Source organism: Electrona antarctica (assembly GCF_951216825.1).
Source record: "Electrona antarctica genome assembly, chromosome: 10".
In the NCBI taxonomy this organism is placed as follows: domain Eukaryota; kingdom Metazoa; phylum Chordata; class Actinopteri; order Myctophiformes; family Myctophidae; genus Electrona; species Electrona antarctica.
In genome coordinates, this window is record NC_136791.1 from 19,706,642 (window position 1) to 19,726,967 (window position 20,326).

The window sequence follows — 20,326 nt, forward strand, 5'->3', positions numbered from 1 at the left end:
TGCTCAAACTCAAACGCAACACTGGTAACTGAACAGTGGTGGAAAGTAACTAAGTACTTTTACTTAAGTACTGTAAATAGCCGATCAACAAGCTCACAATGCGTCGCGTTGTGACGCATTGTGAGCTTGTAGATCGGCTATTTTCAATAGATTTTGTACACATTTTGAACTTGTGAAATGGCACATTCTGCACAATGAGTACTTTTACATTTGGTACTTTAAGTACATTTATCAATATTTATATCAAGCATGTTTCTGGACATTATTTGCGTGGACGGACGATATAAAGTCACTGCATGTTGTTCATTAATTTGTCTCAAAGTGTTGGTCTCCCCTCCCCCACTCTGCAGACACTAGGCAGAGCATAGCTAGAAGCTAATTAGTCCCAATTGTCGCCTGGTGTGACTGTGTGATTAGCAGTTAGTGTGGAGCATGTGTGGAGTCACACAGACAAGTAGCCTGGATCCATCATCCAACCTGCTTGCTGGTCACAGAACACCGTTCTCAAAGCGGGGTCCGCGGACCCCTGGGGTTCCCGCGGACCCCTGGGGGTCCGCGACGCATAGCCAGGGGGTCCGCGAAATAATTCAGATTTTATTTTATTTTTTTCCAAAAATGTTTTCTCTTTTTTTTTTGCTGGTGAATTCTGTTCTCAAAGTGGGGTCCGCGGACCCCTGGGGGCGTCGCTGATAGAGATGCTTTACAAGTGATTATTAGCTGCTGCTGCCTGCAGCAGCAGTGGGGGAGGGGAGACCAACAGTTTGCAACGAGTTCTGTCAGTAAGGCTCAAGGCTTTTGTCACATGATAGTGCATCATATTAGGGGTAAAAGGTACCACTTTACATTTTGCAATAATAATAATTACTATTATTATTATTAATAGACCGTAGTATTAATTAACAGGTTACATGCAGGCATCACTTTAGAAGTAAAAAAATACCTTTGTACATAATAATAATAATAATAAACCATAGTATTAATTAACAGGTTGCCATTTCCTTAAGGTTTACAGGTTAAACACTTCTTATTCTTATTTTTAAACACCATAACATCCCCTCTTTGAAATTAAATGTAAGGCATTTGTACATTATTTGCTATTTAGAGATATGCTGTGTATTACAGCCTTGTGTAACATTACACAACAAACAATATTAATAGTATGACTGCTCTATTTTTTGAAGCCTATTCTACAATTAAATAATTCACACCTGTGTGAAGTGAGGGGCACTCTTATCATTGTACATCATCATGACGTAACATGTCTTTGCTCATGTTGCATTATTAGCCATATTAATAAAGCGTATAGTGGTTGGTGGTCACAGCAATGAAACGCGTGGCTCATCAATGAAGTTATCAGACAGGAATGAATGAATGTTTATTTGCGCATGCGCAGGTAGATGTTAGAACACAAGGTAGACGTGCATGCAGGCACGTGATGACGTCAACATAGCTTTGCATATATAGTCAACACCCCCACTCAAAGAAAATACGGAAATATCATCCCACTATAATCATCAGTGAATCCAATAGCATATCTGTATCCGTCAATATCTGCAGGCTCTATTGGGCCAGCTAGATCTGTATGCACTAACTCAAGAGGGGCTTTTGCCCTGGTAGTACAGGAAATCTATGGAAAATACAGGATCAACCTCTAACTAATTGCAAAAAAACCGAACTCAGCTGATTTTGCATCTTCAATATATCCTGAATAACAGAAAAAAAGTTGCCTGGAATTGTCTGAGGGGAAAGTGTTGAAAATAGCCTGTACAGTGTGGCCACCATTGACATCCTATTATAAGGTCATATTTTCTAAATGTCCTTATGCTTTAAGTAGCATGTGACATATCAAACTAGGGGGTTTTCATGATGCTGAATCCATTCCAAGCATTAGTTTTGCATAAAAACACTCATTGGGCTAAATTTGGCCATAGCAACTTGCCCAAATGTGCTGACCTCATTACATTTTGGCAAGTTGCTATGGCCAAATTTAGCCCAATGAGTGTTTTTATGCAAAACTAATGCTTGGAATGGCTTCAGCATCATGACCACAACCTAGTTTGATATGTCACATGCTACTTAAAGCATAAGGAAATTTAGAAAATATTGCCTTATAATAGGATGTCAATGGTGGCCATACTGTACAGGCCATTTTCAACACTTTCCCCTCAGACAATTCCAGGCAACTTTCTTTCTGTTATTCAGGATATATTGAAGATGCAAAATCAGTTGAGTTTGTTTTTTTTGCAATTAGTTAGAGGTCAAATTACATTATTACTGGACTATGGCATCTGCCTGCCTGTTTCTGTGTTGAGTAAACTTGCCCTGTGTGCATACCTCACACTCCGTACCCATCCCAGGAGTTTGACCCCCTTTTTATTTTTTTGTATTTATAGTTTGAGTCTACAGAAACAGGATCAAGAGGAAGGTCAGGAAGCTGGATGACCCGGCAAGATGGTGAGGCATTAGCAAATTTCAGCATAAGATGTTCTTGCGATATATCTGTATTTATGTGTTAACTGACAATTGGTTCGTTATTGGTTTATTTAAAAGGTTTATTTTTTTAAATAAAAATGTCAATGTTTTTATTAGGAAGAAAACCCGGATCGGATCTTAAAATAGTAAAATGAACAGGACGTTGACATTTTTATTAAAATAAAAACCAGCACTGGGTTTGGTGAAGCTCTATATTGCCTGAATCAACTTTCTTTGCATTCATTTACTTACTAAAAAAGTGACTTTGTTTCAGAATACAATGTAAGTCAATGAGGAGCATATTTTGAATTATCAATTTCTAATCACTGGAGCAATTATTTTTGATTTCTTGTCCACTTTGGAGTTACATCATGGTAAGGTAACTATACAACCCAAACCTCTACAAAAGTGGTCTTACCCTTTCAAGGTGTAATAACCCTGTTCTTTTGTTTTCCAGGATTTCCGTGTAGGGGAGAGTGTCCTTGGCCAGTGGACAGACTCTCGCTACTATTCAGCAAAAGTAACCAAAGTCAACGAGAAAGGTTTGAATCACTGAAACTGTCACAAAGACAGTGTTGTAAATTGCAAAACACACATTAACCACTACTTTATACGTAGGCTATTTGAAAGAAGCCGACCTACAAGCTCACAACGCTGAGCTTGCAGATCTGCTCATACATTTTAGTACTTATCACCACTGCATGATGGCATAAAGTAGACATAGTATTAGTGATGAAAATGTCCATGTTTCTCTGTGTGTTGACAGCAGGGACATGCATGTTAAAATACTCTGATGGGATGGTGTGTTCTGTCAAGAATGTGAACATTAAAAGAAAGCTGCCAAAAAACAAGACCAAGAAGTCAAGGTAGGTCACCAAGACTCCGGCCAAAACACCACTGACGTGTGTTGAACAAAGACAAAATCCAGCTCTCTGTAGAGGATTTCAAGAATCATAACAAGTAATACTTATGAAAGCGATTGAGTGAATATGGCAGCTTTAATGGGGAGATGACTCTATTGTGTCCTGCCTCTGCAGAAAGAAAGTGGTGAAAGCTCCATCGGTCACCCCTCTGCCTCCTGCTCTCACAGCACATGAAAAGCCAGAGCCGTCCTCAAGTGAGTAAACGGGGCTGCGACTCTTGTCAGTGCGTTGTAACTTTTGCAACTCAAGTGCACATTTCTGATCCTCACGTTTGATTCTTACAGCTCGTGGAAGGAGCAAGTCTTCAGAAGGCCCTCTCCAGCTCAGCGCCAAGCGCTCACGTGATGACTCTCTGCCTCTTCCCGAAGACCGTGTTCTCTCCAAACCTCCTAGTGTCCCCGCTATGCCTGCTGCTCATCCACTGCCAGACTCTGACCGTGTATCTGATAGCCATTCTACCGCCACAGCACAAGACAAACACCCCTCCTCAAGTGAGTAAGCGGGGCTGCTACTCTTGTCAGTGCGTTGTAACCTTTGCAACTCAAGTGTACAATCTGATGCTCACGTCTGATTCTTACAGCTCGTGGAAGGAAGAGGTCTTCAGAAGGCTCTCTCCAGCTCAGCACCAATCGATCACGTGACGACTCTCTGATGGTGAGAGGCATTAGCAAATTTCAGCATAAGATGTTCTTGCGATATACCCGTATTTATGTGTTAACTGACAATTGGTTTGTTATTTATATGGGTTTTAAAAGGTGTAATGACCCTGCTATTTTGTTTTCCAGGATTTCCGTGTAGGAGAGTGTGTCCTTGGCCAGTGGACAGACTCTCGCTACTATTCAGCAAAAGTAACCAAAGTCAACGAGAAAGGTTTGAATCACTGAAACTGTCACAAAGACAGTGTTGTAAATTGCAAAACACACATTAACCACTACTTTATACGTAGGCTATTTGAAAGAAGCCGACCTACAAGCTCACAACGCTGAGCTTGCAGATCTGCTCATACATTTTAGTACTTATCACCACTGCATGATGGCATAAAGTAGACATAGTATTAGTGATGAAAATGTCCATGTTTTTCTGTGTGTTGACAGCAGGGACATGCATGTTAAAATACTCTGATGGGATGGTGTGTTCTGTCAAGAATGTGAACATTAAAAGAAAGCTGCCAAAAAACAAGACCAAGAAGTCAAGGTAGGTCAACAAGACTCCGGCCAAAACACCACTGACATGTGTTGAACAAAGACAAAATCCAGCTCTCTGGTTGTAGAGGATTTCAAGAATCATAACAAGTAATACTTATGAAAGCGATTGAGTGAATATGGCTCCTTTAATGGGGAGATGACTCTATTGTGTCCTGCCTCTGCAGAAAGAAAGTGGTGAAAGCTCCATCGGTCACCCCTCTGCCTCCTGCTCTCACAGCACATGAAAAGCCAGAGCCGTCCTCAAGTGAGTAAACGGGGCTGCGACTCTTGTCAGTGCGTTGTAACTTTTGCAACTCAAGTGCACATTTCTGATCCTCACGTTTGATTCTTACAGCTCGTGGAAGGAGCAAGTCTTCAGAAGGCCCTCTCCAGCTCAGCGCCAAGCGCTTACGTGATGACTCTCTGCCTCTTCCCGAAGACCGTGTTCTCTCCAAACCTCCTAGTGTCCCCGCTATGCCTGCTGCTCATCCACTGCCAGACTCTGACTGTGCATCTGACAGCCATCCTACCGCCACAGCACAAGACAAACACCCCTCCTCAAGTGAGTAAACGGGGCTGCGACTCTTGTCAGTGCGTTGTAACTTTTGCAACTCAAGTGTACATTTCTGATCCTCACGTTTGATTCTTACAGATCGTGGAAGGAAGAGGTCTTCAGAAGGCCCTCTCCAGCTCAGCGCCAAGCGCTTACGTGATGACTCTCTGCCTCCTCTCAAAGACCGTGTTCTCTCCAAACCTCATACCACTACTTCTCTGCGTACTGCTGCTGTCCGAAGCAAGGGCAAAGACTGTCTTGTCTCCAAACCTCAGACTGACCCTTCTCTGTCCTCTTCAGAAGAAGACTATTCAGGTGCTCCTGACCAGAGTCTCCAAACATGCCTGGATGACGTCTCTCCAGTGTCTTACCTGAATGACAAACCATATGTTCCATCACACGATGAAGATCTCGATGTGTCTGACCTGGGTGATGCATCATGCGAGGATGACCTGTCTTCAGTGTCTGACCTAGATGACAAAACATATTCTCCACCACACAACGAAGAGGTCGATTCAGAGGAGTCTGACCTGGGTGAGTTAGAGGAGGACAATGTGGTCAGAGACGGCAACAAACACCTCTCGGAAGACACGACAAAGAGGCAGGAACGTCACGGTAATGAAGAAGCAACCGTCGGTAGTGACAGAAGTACTCTTGGTTCCCATCAAAGAGCCTCCGTGTCCATTCCTGCCGTAGAGAAGAAATGGGACGGATCTCGTAGGTACACCAAGAAACAGTACTGTTTGTTTTGTGAGGTACCTGTCATCAAAATTGCAAGGCACTTGGAGAATGTTCACAAAAAGGAGAGAGAAGTAGCATTAGCAATGAATTTTCCTAAGGGTTCTAGAGAAAGGCGAAATCATTTAGAATTACTTCGTAACAAAGGAAACTTCGTACATAATGCCCAAGTTTTGGAAGCGGGTACTGGTACATTGGTCGTGCGGAAGCAGCCACAAAAAGAAGTAGAAGGGAAAGACTACCTGCCCTGTGTGTACTGCCAAGGACTACACCGCAGACATGCACTGTGGAGACACATGCGTAATTGCATTGCTAAACCAGCCGATGAGAAAGCCCAACCAGGTAGAGGTCGTGTTCAAGCCCTGGGTGCCTATGCCTTACCCCACCCCCGCACGGTGCCCGATGGACTCTGGAAAGTGTTATGTAAGATGAACCAGGATGAGATTGCAAATACAGTGAAATCAGACTCGTGCATTTTGAGGTATGGAGAGTATCAGTACAACAAGCACGGATACGATCCTACAAAACATGAATACATCCGCCAAAGCATGAGGACGCTGGGTCGACTTGTTTGTTATGGCAGTGAGGTAACTCATTTAAAAACTATCAAGGAATATATCATGCCACAGAACTTTGAATACACAGTCAAGGCAGTCTTACACACAGCAGTAACCAAAACAAGAAAAAAAGAAGCTCTATCACTTCCAGTACGGCTTGGACAAGGCCTGAAGAGAATCTCTATGATCCTGGAGAGTAGTGCACTCATCAGTGGGGACACGGCAGCAGCAGAAGAGGCAAAGACCTTCGGAAGAATATATGACGCAAAGTGGAATGAGGTAGTGGCAGGGAAATGTAGGAGGAAACTGGATGAGGCAAACTATAATACCCCTTTGCTCCTGCCCCTGACAAAAGATGTCAAACGACTGCATGATTTCCTGAATGAGCAGCAGCAGCAGGATGTTGAGGACCTGAAGTGTGCACAGACAGTGGCGAACTGGAGGAAGCTGTGCAAGGTAACTCTAACTCAGATTCTCCTGTTCAACAGGCGCAGGCAAGGGGAGTTATCAAAAATGCCCCTATCTGCATTCCTGGAACGAGTTCAAACAGAAAGTCACGAAGACATAAACTATGCTCTCTCTGACCTTGAGAAAGATCTGTGCCGACACTTCTCCAGAGTCGAAGTGAGAGGAAAGAATACCAAGAAGGTGCCCATCCTCCTAAGCCCACCAATGGTAGCATCACTGGAGCTGCTCTGTGCAAGCAGATCAAAATGTGGCATCCTCGAAGATAATCCATATATGTTTGCTACACCCTACAAACCCACGTATTATCGAGGGTCAGATACTCTCAGAGATCTGGTCAAAGCGTGTAATCTCAAGAATCCAAATTCAATGACAGGTACAAAACTCAGGAAGCAGTTGGCAACACTGTCCACTGTATTGAACCTGAAGGACACTGAGATGGACCAGCTGGCTACTTTCATGGGCCACAACATAAGAGTCCATGCCAAATTCTACCGTTTGCCAGAATCCACCACTCAGCTTGCTAGGATCAGCAAAGTGCTCATGGCGATGGAGCAGGGGCGGGTTGGAGATTTCCAGGGGGGGGGGGGGGCTTGCCTTGTTTTAATGTCACTAAAAAGTTTGGGTCCCCATATATTTTGTTTTTAAGTAGGCCAAAAATAGCTAAACATTTCATGAATTTGAAATTAATTTAAATGATAATTCCGCATTTCATAGCCCCGTATGGATGATATGCACTCTTATGACTAAAAAACCCTCCACTGTAACTGGGTAGCGGCGTGTTTGGCTTTGTTAGTCATAAGAGCATATCAGCCATACGGGGCTATGAAATGGATTTTCAAACGGGAGAAATAAGCGACCTTCAGTCCCGGGCTAATTTCTATTTCGGGTCACTGGCTAAAATGTTTGGGAACCACTGACCTAGGGTACTCGCACTGTACAAGTCATCAGCTCAATTTGTCCGATATGTGGCTCTGATACAAAACACAAACCATGTTTTTTTATTTCATTTACATTTTACACTCTGTGTTTGAGCTTTAAATTGGCATACAGTATTTAAAGCAGGTATGAACTTTTATCTTTTCAGAATATGCATATGCCGAGGAGTCTGAGGAGGACATGGAAGGTATGTTCTTTGATTCATCTTCTATTACATATTTACAGCAACCACACTTTATCTGCCGTTCCTCCATTGCTGTTCTTGGCCCATGTGTTCTTGATACATCTCCAGGAGAGCGTCTTCCATCTCTATTTGAAATTGACTCAAAATATATTATAGATTGAGACGGCAGACATTACATTACACAGAGCAGTGGTTTTTATTGTCCGGGACCCCCAAAGTGACATGTATTAGCCTGCAGACACCCATTTGTAAACATCTTTTCTTTTTTATTATTTTTAACGTTTTTAGCAGTGATTCTTAAGGGCCACCCCCTTGTTGACATGCATTAGGCTACGTAACCCCATGTAATGGCATTTATATCCCTTTTAGCCCAATTTATATTGTAAAATCAATGTTAAATGGATAGTTCACCGCCAAAAAAAACTATTTTCACCCCATAGAGTTGAATTCATGGAGATTATTTTCTTTTCGTCACATTCCTAAGTCAATAATTTGGTTCCCTTGGGGACACAAAGAGTTTCTCCCATGGGATGGGCGAGTAATCCATAGAAAAACAATCATTTTAGTCGGAGTGTACAAATGGAACCAATTCGACCCGTCAGGGTCCATTTGGTTCCATTTGTCCACTGTCAGAGTTACAGACCCATAAGGGTCCATTGTGTTCCTAACTATCTAGATGCCAGACGGAGACTCATTCAGACATTAGTGTTTCCCCTCTGTATGAGATGGAGAGACACAATCATATTTACAGTCCCTTTACATGCAGATTAATGTTTATCTTGTCTTTCTCTAGTTTCTGGTGTTTCTGGAGAGACGGAGCCAATCAGAGGTGAGGATATTGTACCCTTACCCAAATGCTGCCTGTTAGGGCTTCATGTGTCTACGGCAGTGGTATTTACAGTCCCTTTACATGCAGATTAATGTTTATCTTGTCTTTCTATAGTTTCTGGTGTGAGTGGATCAGCAGAAGATGGAGAGACACAGTCGGAGCCGGATGAAACAGTTGCTAAAGGGAGTGGGTCGGTTGGAGAGGGAGAGACGCAGGGAGAGACACAGTCGGAGCCGGATGGACACTGGGAGCCAAAGACCGGTATGGACACTCGACAGTACATTGTGTGTGCGGTAATGTCAGCGTTCAGGAAATCGGTCTAAACAAATTAAACAAGACCATACTGGCAAATCAAAAATTGACTGATCTATGTCCTGTGGTAGAAATTAATGTAGCTATTACTGATATCATCAATAAAATACAATCAAATTAGACTATGCTCATCTTTTTTTATACAATTTATTCCACATTTGCATTAGTAATAGCAACACAGTTCACAAGTCTATCGACACATTGTGCATTATTTACATCATTTACGTACTAACGTGCAGTCATGTGCTTGGGTCTATCATTTTTGGTCTTAAAAGTCCTCATGTTAGCTGGTGTCTGAGAGCATCTATCACAGCTGTCAGAAACGTCCAGGTATATTCTCGATAGTCTGACCTATATTCAGATGAATACAGTACAAAGACAATACAAGTACCTTGTCTTTGTACTGTATTCAATTGAATATAGGTCAAATAGGCTTTGCAAATTATCACATTATGTTTTATCCAAGTTTTACAAAGCGTCCCAACTTCACCGGAATCAGGCTTGTATTAACCTCTTGAACCTCATATGGGTATCCGGAGTCCCTCAGGGCTCAATGCTAGTCTTTTCTGTTAGAGTGGGGGAAAGCTTCGGCTGAAAATAGCTGATCGATTGTGAGCTTGTCGATCTGCGATTTTCAGTGGTAGCTTTCCCTACATTACCGTGATGGGGTTTAAGTGATTAATTTCTTTTATTTTTTTTATTTTTTAGGACAGCAACAAAGGAAGAGGAGGCCCTGGACAGCAGAGGAGCAGGCAGCAGTGGAGAAGCACCTCAGGACAAATATCCTCATCTACAAGGTGCCAGATAAAACGGCCTGCGATAGATGCCTCGCGGCAGAGCCGGGACTTAAAGAAAGGGACTGGAAGGCCGTAAAATTCTATGTGAAGAACAGAATCGCTGCCTTGAAAAGAAAGATGTCGGGAGGAGGTAGACAGTAGCGCTGACAAGTGGGCGGGGTTTACTTGTTCCTCTGAAATGAGCCCATTCATTTTCTCCATAGACATTTACATAATTAGAAGAAAAACAAACACTAAACAAAGGGTATTAAATTTCACAGGATCAACATAGACTTTTACAAAAAGCTATGGGGAAAATGAATGGGCTCATTTAGACCTTAGTTTTTACTATTTGTCTATTTTCTATTTACACTTACTATTATGACCCCGCTCCATTGTAATGATGCAGTGGAGAGGCTTCAGTATTGTTTGTACTGCCGTGTTTGGTGCAGTCTCTGCTTTACGTTCAATTTCTAAGAATAATAGGTCTGGGTGTGCCTCCTCATGAACCACTGTAGTTTGTTCAAACTAAAGGTCAGTGTTTGCCAGTGTGCTTCCTGATAATGGTCAATATGGTAACTCAGGGTGATAACAAGCATTAATTATAAGCTAAGCGGAAAGAGCATACCTTATATGCACTTCTTGGTTGGTTGTCTCTCTTCATCACGGGATCAGAGACATGGAGCTTTGGAGGGCTGTCAATCCTCTTTAAAAGCAAATAGTCCCAGCCTCCATCCATTAAGCCAAATCTTGTTTTTGTTTTTGTTTTTTTGGTTTAATGTATGTTTAGTCTAATGTTTACTTCCCTGAGCTATCAGATGTTAATTTATTTTCAGTCCATTAGCGTTCCAATAATGACTGAACCAAATATTGCTCAAGAGATTAGGCTATCTGATGCTGTTTTTTTCCCACGTGTACACAATTGACCATATTCACATGGCAGCCATATGACATGACTAAGAGCAAAAGGGCTGCCATGTGAATATGGCCATTGGTTTGAAGGGTGATGTTTTTCAGTGGCCAAGGATGCTACATTAGGCGTGACTGTACTGTATGTCCATTCTTCGATTGTTGGGGGCATATGCAATGTAGCATGACGTTTGGTTATCATTGTCAATTCAAACTGAAGGTCGTAGGCTTTGATACCATTGAGTGTGGCACCAGCAAATGGATTTGTGTCGAACAGTGACCTTTTACCATCATGAGATCCATGTCTCTGTCCCTCTGTATGTATGTATGTATGTACCAACGGTTTTGATTTCTTTTCAGTTCAATGTCTCTATCTTGTTTTATAACTCTTAGGTTGTTGGCCTTTTAGTGTTGCTTTGCTTCAGTTTGAAGTGTATCTTTCACTAATACTCGCAATAAAAAGCTTTGCTTTACCCTGTGATACTGTCATACTTTAGAGGGATCAAATGAAAGAATATTTAGCGTTCAAAGGCCTTGTAATATTAAAAATAAAAAGCTGTTCATACTGTATGTAAGGCTTACTCCTCAATAAGTTGTGCAGTTATTGACTATATACTCAAGGACCCAGTGTGGATGTACATGTGCTGTTGTGTAACATTGCACTGTGAGACCTAACAAAAATAAATATATTTGATTGTTCATTTGTGGTTGGAAAAAAGCTGCAGTAATGTTGCACTGATGTTGCACTGGAGTCAGGGCTGTCACACCAAATTCTGGGCCCTGGCCTGGGTACCAGGATTCATTGCGGGCCACCCATGAATGTTCTTCATAGGGGGAGGGCCCAGACTGGGAACACTTTATCAGATTGAGTGTTATGATATGGAGACCCCAGAAGGAGAGTAAAGTCTGAAACTGTTATTGAGTGTTGTCCCCAGAAAGAATGGACTATCTGTTTGAGTGTTATGATATGGAGTCCCCAGAAGGAGAGTAAAGTCTGAAACTGTTATTGAGTGTTGTCCCCAGAAAGAATGGACTATCTGTTTGAGTGTTATGATATGGAGTCCCCAGAAGGAGAGTAACGTCTGAAACTGTTATTGAGTGTTGTCCCCAGAAAGAATGGACTATCTGTTTGAGTGTTATGATATGGAGTCCCCAGAAGGAGAGTAAAGTCTGAAACTGTTATTGAGTGTTGTCCCCAGAAAGAATGGACTATCTGTTTGAGTGTTATGATATGGAGTCCCCAGAAGGAGAGTAAGGTCTGAAACTGTTATTGAGTGTTGTCCCCAGAAAGAATGGACTATCTGTTTGAGTGTTATGATATGGAGTCCCCAGAAGGAGAGTAAAGTCTGAAACTGTTATTGAGTGTTGTCCCCAGAAAGAATGGACTATCTGTTTGAGTGTTATGATATGGAGTCCCCAGAAGGAGAGTAAAGTCTGAAACTGTTATTGAGTGTTGTCCCCAGAAAGAATGGACTATCTGTTTGAGTGTTATGATATGGAGTCCCCAGAAGGAGAGTAAAGTCTGAAACTGTTATTGAGTGTTGTCCCCAGAAAGAATGGACTATCTGTTTGAGTGTTATGATATGGAGTCCCCAGAAGGAGAGTAAAGTCTGAAACTGTTATTGAGTGTTGTCCCCAGAAAGAATGGACTATCTGTTTGAGTGTTATGATATGGAGTCCCCAGAAGGAGAGTAAAGTCTGAAACTGTTATTGAGTGTTGTCCCCAGAAAGAATGGACTATCTGTTTGAGTGTTATGATATGGAGTCCCCAGAAGGAGAGTAAAGTCTGAAACTGTTATTGAGTGTTGTCCCCAGAAAGAATGGACTATCTGTTTGAGTGTTATGATATGGAGTCCCCAGAAGGAGAGTAAAGTCTGAAACTGTTATTGAGTGTTGTCCCCAGAAAGAATGGACTATCTGTTTGAGTGTTATGATATGGAGTCCCCAGAAAGTCTGGCATGAAAGTGTGTTATGGTGTCCCCAGAAAGGTGGAATACCTGTGGGTCCCCAAATGGGAGGATTCAGTCAGGTCTGGGGGGAAAAGTATTGAATATTGCTAATTTAAAGTGATATTCTGATTCCTGATTTTTTTCTGAGCATGTATGATTTTTCTCAGAGGCGTACCATGTCTAGAAAGGGGGGTTCCCACATGGTAGTGTCCAGTCACGGGTCCCCAGAATGTGACCTTTACATGTATGTGTGTGTGTGTGTGTGTGTGTGTGTGTGTGCGCGCACGCGTTTTCATCCGTCCGTCTGTCTGTGTACAGCTAATCTCTGGCACCACTGGCTCGGTCGAAGCGGTCTGTGCACAGTCTGCACACAGACTCCTAGACGTCCAGAGCAGAACCTCTGCCTCCAAATCTTTCACATAGGCCTGTTATAGCTCCACCACGAGGCCTCCTACAGATTCTGTCCAAACATCACACAAATCCGTACTTTATCAGAGTCATGTGATCTTGATTATTGCCTGTAGCTTTCCTGTGTTTCAGTCTCACTATAGCTGTTGCTAGGACACCTGGATTTATATTGAATCATCATGATAACGCCATTTGCATCATAAAGAAAGAAAAAACAGTGCATGCGCTTTCGTCTGGAAACTGCCCTTTGTTTAAGGCAGTGGGTGCTCAGCTTTGACAATAACTTAACTCATAAACCAACTAAAGTCTGCTCAGTCTGCTCTGAAGAAGGCTACTGCCGAAACACACCAGTGTTCTCAAATAAACATGAGAAATGTATCCGAGCCATTTGCATTGCATCGTATTTGATATACATTCAGTTCTGATCGAGTCCTCTGGTTCTTAAACTTTTTCATGTCAATGATCCCCCCCAAATTGATGTGTATTGATGTGTCGTCCCAGGGACCCCCAGAAGAGAAGATTTGTGTTGTGAACAGTACATCTTGGTTGTTTATCAACACCTGTAACCAACACCAGTGCAACCTGCTGCTATAGTTCTGGAGGGCTCAAGATTTCCATCACTCTTTGAACCGTTGACATCTCAGGGCATTTTTCAAATCCCCGTCTGCCGCCCTAGCTCGCACACACACTAGGGTGTCTGGTGTAATGTACTGTATACATACCTGCTTTGACAAGGTCGAGGATCCGCTCAGACCTTTCCACATTCACTTGGATTTGCCCGAAGGCCTCTTCGGTGTACCGGTGAGCGAGCGCTGTCTCGCTGGCCCGGGCGTTCCGAAGCTGTCCCTCCACAGAGGCTGCCGTCTGCTGCTGCTCCATGCGTTGAGCGAGCTGCAACAGTAACCGGGGAAATAAAATCACACCCGTGTGGAGTGATTTTATCATCTTATCTCATTCCGGCCAATCACAACCTTCGTCATCAATGTTTGTGTTACGCAATGTTTGTATTTACACTATGACGCAACATTTGACGTAATTATTTTGACTATGACACAAAATTGTCCATTCATTGTCATTTTTAGGTCTCATTCCGGCCAATCAGAATTTGCATCCACACCTTCGGGTTGGGTTTCTTAAAACGTATGTATGTATGTCTGTCTGTCTGTCTGTCTGTCTGTCTGTCTGTCTGTCGGGGTATGAATGGTGGTCCCTTATTGGCTGTTGATGGTGACGTAACTAAGGTACGTTTCAAGGTTGGTATAAGGTCAATAACGGGTCTAAAGGATTTAGAACAGCAGTTGTAATAGACAACTGCTGTTAGTAGCCGTACTTGCGCGCTCTGCTTGCGCGCAAGTAGGCCATGTATAGCCTACTTGTGTGCAAGGCGCAAATTGGCACCTCGACAGAGTGCATTTCTAGTTTGCATTAAGCCGACAAATCATGTCCCTTGGTTCGATTCTGGCCTGAGGCCTGTGTTGCATTGCTATTTCACCTATCAGCTTACTGTGTCTCTACACTCTATTCCCCTCTCCTTGAATAAAAGCAAAACAAAAACTGCCTAAAAATAATGTTAAACTTGCCAAATGTTGAGGTGTGCAGTTAGAGAGTCCAAAAATATGGACGGGAGGTGAAGATTATTCTAATTTCCCCAACTTAAATCAATGGTTGAGCTCCGAACTCAGAAGCGCTAGCTGCTGCCTCCGTTTGGTGCTTTCCAGTGCCCTCCATAAAAAATATAAAATAAAGGCGAAAGACAAAAAAAAACAGCACAACACAAGCATGCCAAGTACTGGAACACATGCAAGAGCACGGACACACACACACACACACACACAAACAGACAGACACGCGTGCACACAACCAAAACACACAGATTTATTATTACCAGTAAGACGCCTGAGGGCGAGAAGCAACCTCGCCCTTTAGGGCGTGCACGCATCCACCTGGGTGACAGCAGACTGCTGGGTGAGCGCTGGTGTTTTGGCATAGGGGGTAAGATCTGAATTTTCGGGTCTGTTGAGAACTCTAGTTTTCGATTGAAAAGCCGGGGTAAATTGCCAATTGGCAATGCTTATACAAAATAAATATCGTGCGTGCCATTAAATGTAGTTACATTCAGTCCATTGAATACATTAGTCTGACAGAAGCCATGTAGCACTTTCCCCACACACACACGCACGCGCACACGCACACACACGCACACACACACACACTCTCAGCAAATACCTGTTCCGTGTCTCCGGTCATCTCCTCAATCATCCTGTTCTGTTCCAATACATAATTGAACAGGGCAAAGTTGACCTCTTCTCCTGCCAGCGAAGGAGACAGACAACAACATTAACAGAGGTGGCGGACAGCGGGACGGACACTCAGTCAATAATAGAGAGAGACGAGGGAGTGACACGGGAGAGGAGACCACGGACTTGATGAACTGGAATGTAAATTACAGGTCAGACGCGAAACGTAATCACACAACCATTTTATATTCCATAAATAAATGATCAATGATGACCTTACCCAATGCCCATGGAAAACATGACAACAACCCCCCCCCCCCCCGCATGCATGGGGAATATTTTGTACACACACACAGTCACAGACAGACAGACAGACAGACAGACAGACAGACACACACACATTTTGTGTTTTGAAATTACCCTGGGCATAGGCTATTTCTCAGTTGAATATCTAAAGGTTTCATGACATTACATTTAATTTATTTTAGGTTTTATGACCTCAATTACACCCACACAACCTGAACTTTGAACATTCAGTGGATTTGCTGTGGTCTGGAGTTTTCTCTACCTAACCTAAACCTACAAAAAAAAGAAAGATTACAACAACTTTTTGTTTTATGTCACCATCCCTTTAAGGATTCCTAACTGCTTGTTACTTGTGTTGTTACTTGTGTTCTCAAGATGTCAAGATTATTTTATTACAATAAAGACCTTTTCATGCCTGGTTACATTTGGCTACACTGCCTTTTGAACAAAAGACAATTTATTGGAGAAATACAGTACATGCATGTGAAAAAAGCTGATCGAAAACTTAGATCGCTAGCATTTATTGATAAATTATGATTTATGAATTTCCAGACTACTGGAAGTGAACATAACCTAGGAAGCTGAACAGGTCCTGGACAGGCCTTATTTACAAGATGGATCTATACCGGGGCAGTGGAGAGGTCCACATTGTCGGCTCTGCGCCATCAAAGAAACGTTGTTTTGACCAAAAATGCCATCTGGGACAAGGAATAGGAGATACAGGCGATTGAAAGAAACAGATTATTATGGCGAGGACGATCTAAGATGGGCGATCCATTGTCATGACAACAACAGGTAGCTACCCGATGCTAACGCAAGTAGCATTATGGATTGACCGATCGAAAGCGCTATAAAAGCACAATTGCCATTGATCAACGGCAATGGCGGTAAGCGTAGTAAAAATAAAATAAAAATCAGACCCGTCTGAAGTGAGTGGTGCTGTACTGTACTGTACTGTACTGTACTGTACTGTACTGTACTGTACTGTACTGTACTGTACTGTACTGTACTGTACTGTACTGGCCCTCCTCCCTTGCCTGTGTGTGTCTGTGTCTGTGTGTTAGGCTGTGCAACAGTGACACTTGGTGGTGAACAAACGCTATTTCCGTGCTCGGACACAGGGACACAGTCACACACATAGCCGTCTATAGGAGTGGTTGCACCACTCAAAAAAAACAGTTGGATTTGTATGTGACTTCCTTATGGTCCAAAGGTACAGTATGAGTAGGAGATCGTAGCCTGGTAAACCATCCCGATCGCGGAATTCACATTTCCATGTGTCTCAAATGACATGTGAATTCCATGACCGCTATGGTTAACGAAGCTAATGCAGTCGGCCCTAAAGGTTTTCATACATGGCCCCCTTTGAAAAAAAGTTTGGACTCCCTTGGCTTATAGATACCAGCCAGTCCAAATTACCGCACCAGTGCTAAAACACAGTTTGACTCGTTTTAACCCTTATTCTTTCCACCCGTATCCATATTCAACCGCGGGCTGCAGCCGGTTCACAAAGAACATGCTTCGAATTACAGAAATGGCCTGCAGGAGTGGTACGGTAGCAGTTTCAGAGAGATGTGTGTGCTCACTAGAAGAGGCCTTTGGGCGGTCCTCTGAAGTCACAGCCTGGCTACAGCCAGCTTGATTCAATTCTCTTCTATTATGCTGGTAATGATTGCTCCCGCTGAGATGTATTAGCTGCACTTGAGTTGCAACGTACAGTAGTGCAAAGGATTTCAAACAGAATTTGTCTCAAAGACTATACAGCAGTGGTTCCCAAACTTTTGAGCCTGCATGTGACCTAAAAGAGAAATGTTATGTCTCCCCAGGACCCAAACTATATCTATCTACAAGCTCAGTTAGCTCACATGTCGCTTCTCGCCACGTTGTGAGCCTGTAGATGGGCTATTTTTCACTACTACTTAAACATTTGTTTGGAATTCGATTTTTCTTTGATTTATTCATGAAATTGCTCATTGAAAATCATTGAATTTGTTTTTAATTCATGAAACAGCTTTTTTATGATGATTTTTGAAAATGTTTCAAAACAATAATATTATAATTAAAACCAAAATGTAGGAAACAAAAAATAAATAAAAGGGACCCATAAAAATGTGTCTGCGACCCACGAATGGGTTTCGCCCATAGAGTATATAAAAGGCTAGAGACTGAACTGGCGCAAAGCTCCGCCCCCCCAGCTATTCATGTCAGTGGAAGTTGCTCAGTGGCGTTTTGAAGCACCCGGAAGACTGCCGGAAGTGCCGTCTCAGAACGTCTACTTCCGCATTTGACCACCACATTTTGGTGGTCAAATGCGGAAGTGCAACCGAGCGCTCAATGTTAAAGCCCAGCTGCACTGGGTTTCCCGGTCATGAATCCACAGGTCCGCCTGTAGTCCCTCCTCCTACCACTAGGGCCCAGCGCTTCAATGTTGAATAGCCTCACTGGCCCCTTGGTTCCGCCGACCCAGTGTTAGGGAACCAGGGGGCTACAGTATGACTATGCAAACCCAGTGTTAGGGAACCAGGGGGCTACAGTATGACTATGCAGACCCAGTGTTAGGGAACCAGGGGGCTACAGTATGACTATGCAGACCCAGTGTTAGGGAACCAGGGGGCTACAGTATGACTATGCAGACCCAGTGTTAGGGAACCAGGGGGCTACAGTATGACTATGCAGACCCAGTGTTAGGGAACCAGGGGGCTACAGTATGACTATGCAGACCCAGTGTTAGGGAACCAGGGGGCTACAGTATGACTATGCAGACCCAGTGTTAGGGAACCAGGGGGCTACAGTATGACTATGCAGACCCAGTGTTAGGGAACCAGGGGGCTACAGTATGACTATGCAGACCCAGTGTTAGGGAACCAGGGGGCTACAGTATGACTATGCAGACCCAGTGTTAGGGAACCAGGGGGCTACAGTATGACTATGCAGACCCAGTGTTAGGGAACCAGGGGGCTACAGTATGACTATGCAGACCCAGTGTTAGGGAACCAGGGGGCTACAGTATGACTATGCAGACCCAGTGTTAGGGAACCAGGGGGCTACAGTATGACTATGCAGACCCAGTGTTAGGGAACCAGGGGGCTACAGTATGACTATGCAGACCCAGTGTTAGGGAACCAGGGGGCTACAGTATGACTATGCAGACCCAGTGTTAGGGAACCAGGGGCCTACAGTATGACTATGCAGACCCAGTGTTAGGGAACCAGGGGGCTACAGTATGACTATGTAGACCCAGTGTTAGGGAACCAGGGGCCTACAGTATGACTATGCAGACCCAGTGTTAGGGAACCAGGGGCCTACAGTATGACTATGCAGACCCAGTGTTAGGGAACCAGGGGGCTACAGTATGACTATGCAGACCCAGTGTTAGGGAACTTTGCAGATAGAATTTGAAAGAGGATAATTCAAGCTTTTCGTACATGCTGTAATGTTGGTGAGTTTGACGTTGTTTAGCCTGGCCGAGCCAGCGTGGTTTTTGGTCTAGAGGGGTGGGCGGCTGGAGCAAGCGTTGGAGAATATTGGTTCACCGGTCAATGACAAATAGCGGCTAGTTACCACCCTGCCATCAACTTAAAGCCGTGATTTCCCCCCCTATAACATGATCATCAGGTACTATGATTAGGAGAAAGACTTTTTTCAAAAAAGTTTACAGAAAGTGTTCAAATTATGTTTTTATGTGGCCACATGTGATGGTCGGTGATCCACCTGAACTGAAGCCGCATCCACAGGCTGTTGTTGTATAATAAAGGGGGAGGCATGATATTGCGATGTCACTACAGTATATCACTGTCATTTCGATTGGGCCTTTTGACCTGGGCGTCGATTGGGCCTTTTGAGAAACCAAAAATAGTCAGGGAAGACATATTTCAATATTCTAACCACACCTGAGGGTCTATTAGAGTAATATTAACTACATAGACACATACAAAACAGAAAAAAGTACAATCTTTGCGGCCATCTTTAAGGGCAAGATGGCCGCAGTCTGCTGCATTATGGTCAAATGCCATAACACTGGTGGGTGTGGCTATATATAATAAATGGCTGATAATAACCGTCTTACTCTCCAGATAGACGTTGTAGAATAACTCGGCGTCAAAAGCAGCAGCGGGCTGCCTCCTCTGCTCCTCCATGGCGCTCCTGGCCAGCTCCTTCAGTCTCTCATGCTCCACGGTCAGAAGCACAGCGGTGGAGAGTCTCCGGTGCTCTGTCGGCCTCCGTCCTCGGTGGTGGCGCAACATGGGCACCACCAGAGTGGACCGTCTCCTGCTGAGAGCTGGTGGGGACAAACAGGGGAGGGGGAGAGAGAGAGCGAGAGAGAGAGAGAGAGAGACATTATGCTTTTTTTTAAATAATTTTTATCCCACGATTTTGTAACCCATTTTTCACCCCTGTGTCAATTATCTAATGTGATCCTGGGCTCTACACACCCTCCGCCAACCTAGGGAGAGCAACGGACTTGAACTCATGCTTCCTTCATGCATGAGTGTCCAAGTTGCTCCTTTACACCTGACAGGGGGGAGTTTCCCTGGTTGGACGTAGCGCATGGAAGGAACACGTTATTCCAACCAGTTCCTTTCCC

At 43.6% G+C, this 20,326-nt stretch overlaps 3 protein-coding genes across 3 annotated transcripts in view; 2 read left to right on the forward strand and 1 right to left on the reverse strand.

Annotated features, from left to right (window-relative positions):
• LOC306930755 (uncharacterized protein) overlaps positions 1-20,326 on the reverse strand; it is a gene marked incomplete at both ends in the record, with an annotated part of 49,475 nt that overhangs the window by 10,081 nt on the left and 19,068 nt on the right. The window contains 3 exons of the mRNA XM_079511850.1: positions 13,921-14,089; positions 15,425-15,507; positions 19,808-20,020. Coding sequence (XP_079367976.1) covers positions 13,921-14,089; positions 15,425-15,507; positions 19,808-20,020 — 465 coding nt within the window. The remainder of the gene's footprint in view (positions 1-13,920; positions 14,090-15,424; positions 15,508-19,807; positions 20,021-20,326) is intronic.
• Positions 3,181-7,694, forward strand: LOC306931431 (uncharacterized protein; the record flags this gene model as incomplete). The annotated part of the gene is made up of 6 exons (XM_079512832.1): positions 3,181-3,338; positions 3,510-3,589; positions 3,680-3,890; positions 4,945-5,141; positions 5,232-7,456; positions 7,689-7,694. The coding sequence occupies exons 1-6, from the start codon at positions 3,205-3,207 to the stop codon at positions 7,692-7,694; spliced, it is 2,853 nt and encodes a 950-aa protein (XP_079368958.1). The 5' UTR covers positions 3,181-3,204.
• LOC306931159 (uncharacterized protein) lies at positions 7,745-10,387 on the forward strand. Its single transcript, XM_079512371.1, has 4 exons — positions 7,745-8,018; positions 8,809-8,844; positions 8,959-9,105; positions 9,865-10,387. Exons 1-4 carry the CDS (start codon positions 8,012-8,014, stop codon positions 10,092-10,094), a joined length of 420 nt encoding a protein of 139 aa, XP_079368497.1. The 5' UTR covers positions 7,745-8,011; the 3' UTR covers positions 10,095-10,387.

Coding starts and splice junctions, on each gene's coding strand:
- LOC306931159 (XM_079512371.1), top strand. Junction 8,845..8,958: donor AGAGACGGAGCCAATCAGAG/GTGAGGATATTG, acceptor GTCTTTCTATAG/TTTCTGGTGTGAGTGGATCA. Junction 9,106..9,864: donor ACACTGGGAGCCAAAGACCG/GTATGGACACTC, acceptor TTTATTTTTTAG/GACAGCAACAAAGGAAGAGG.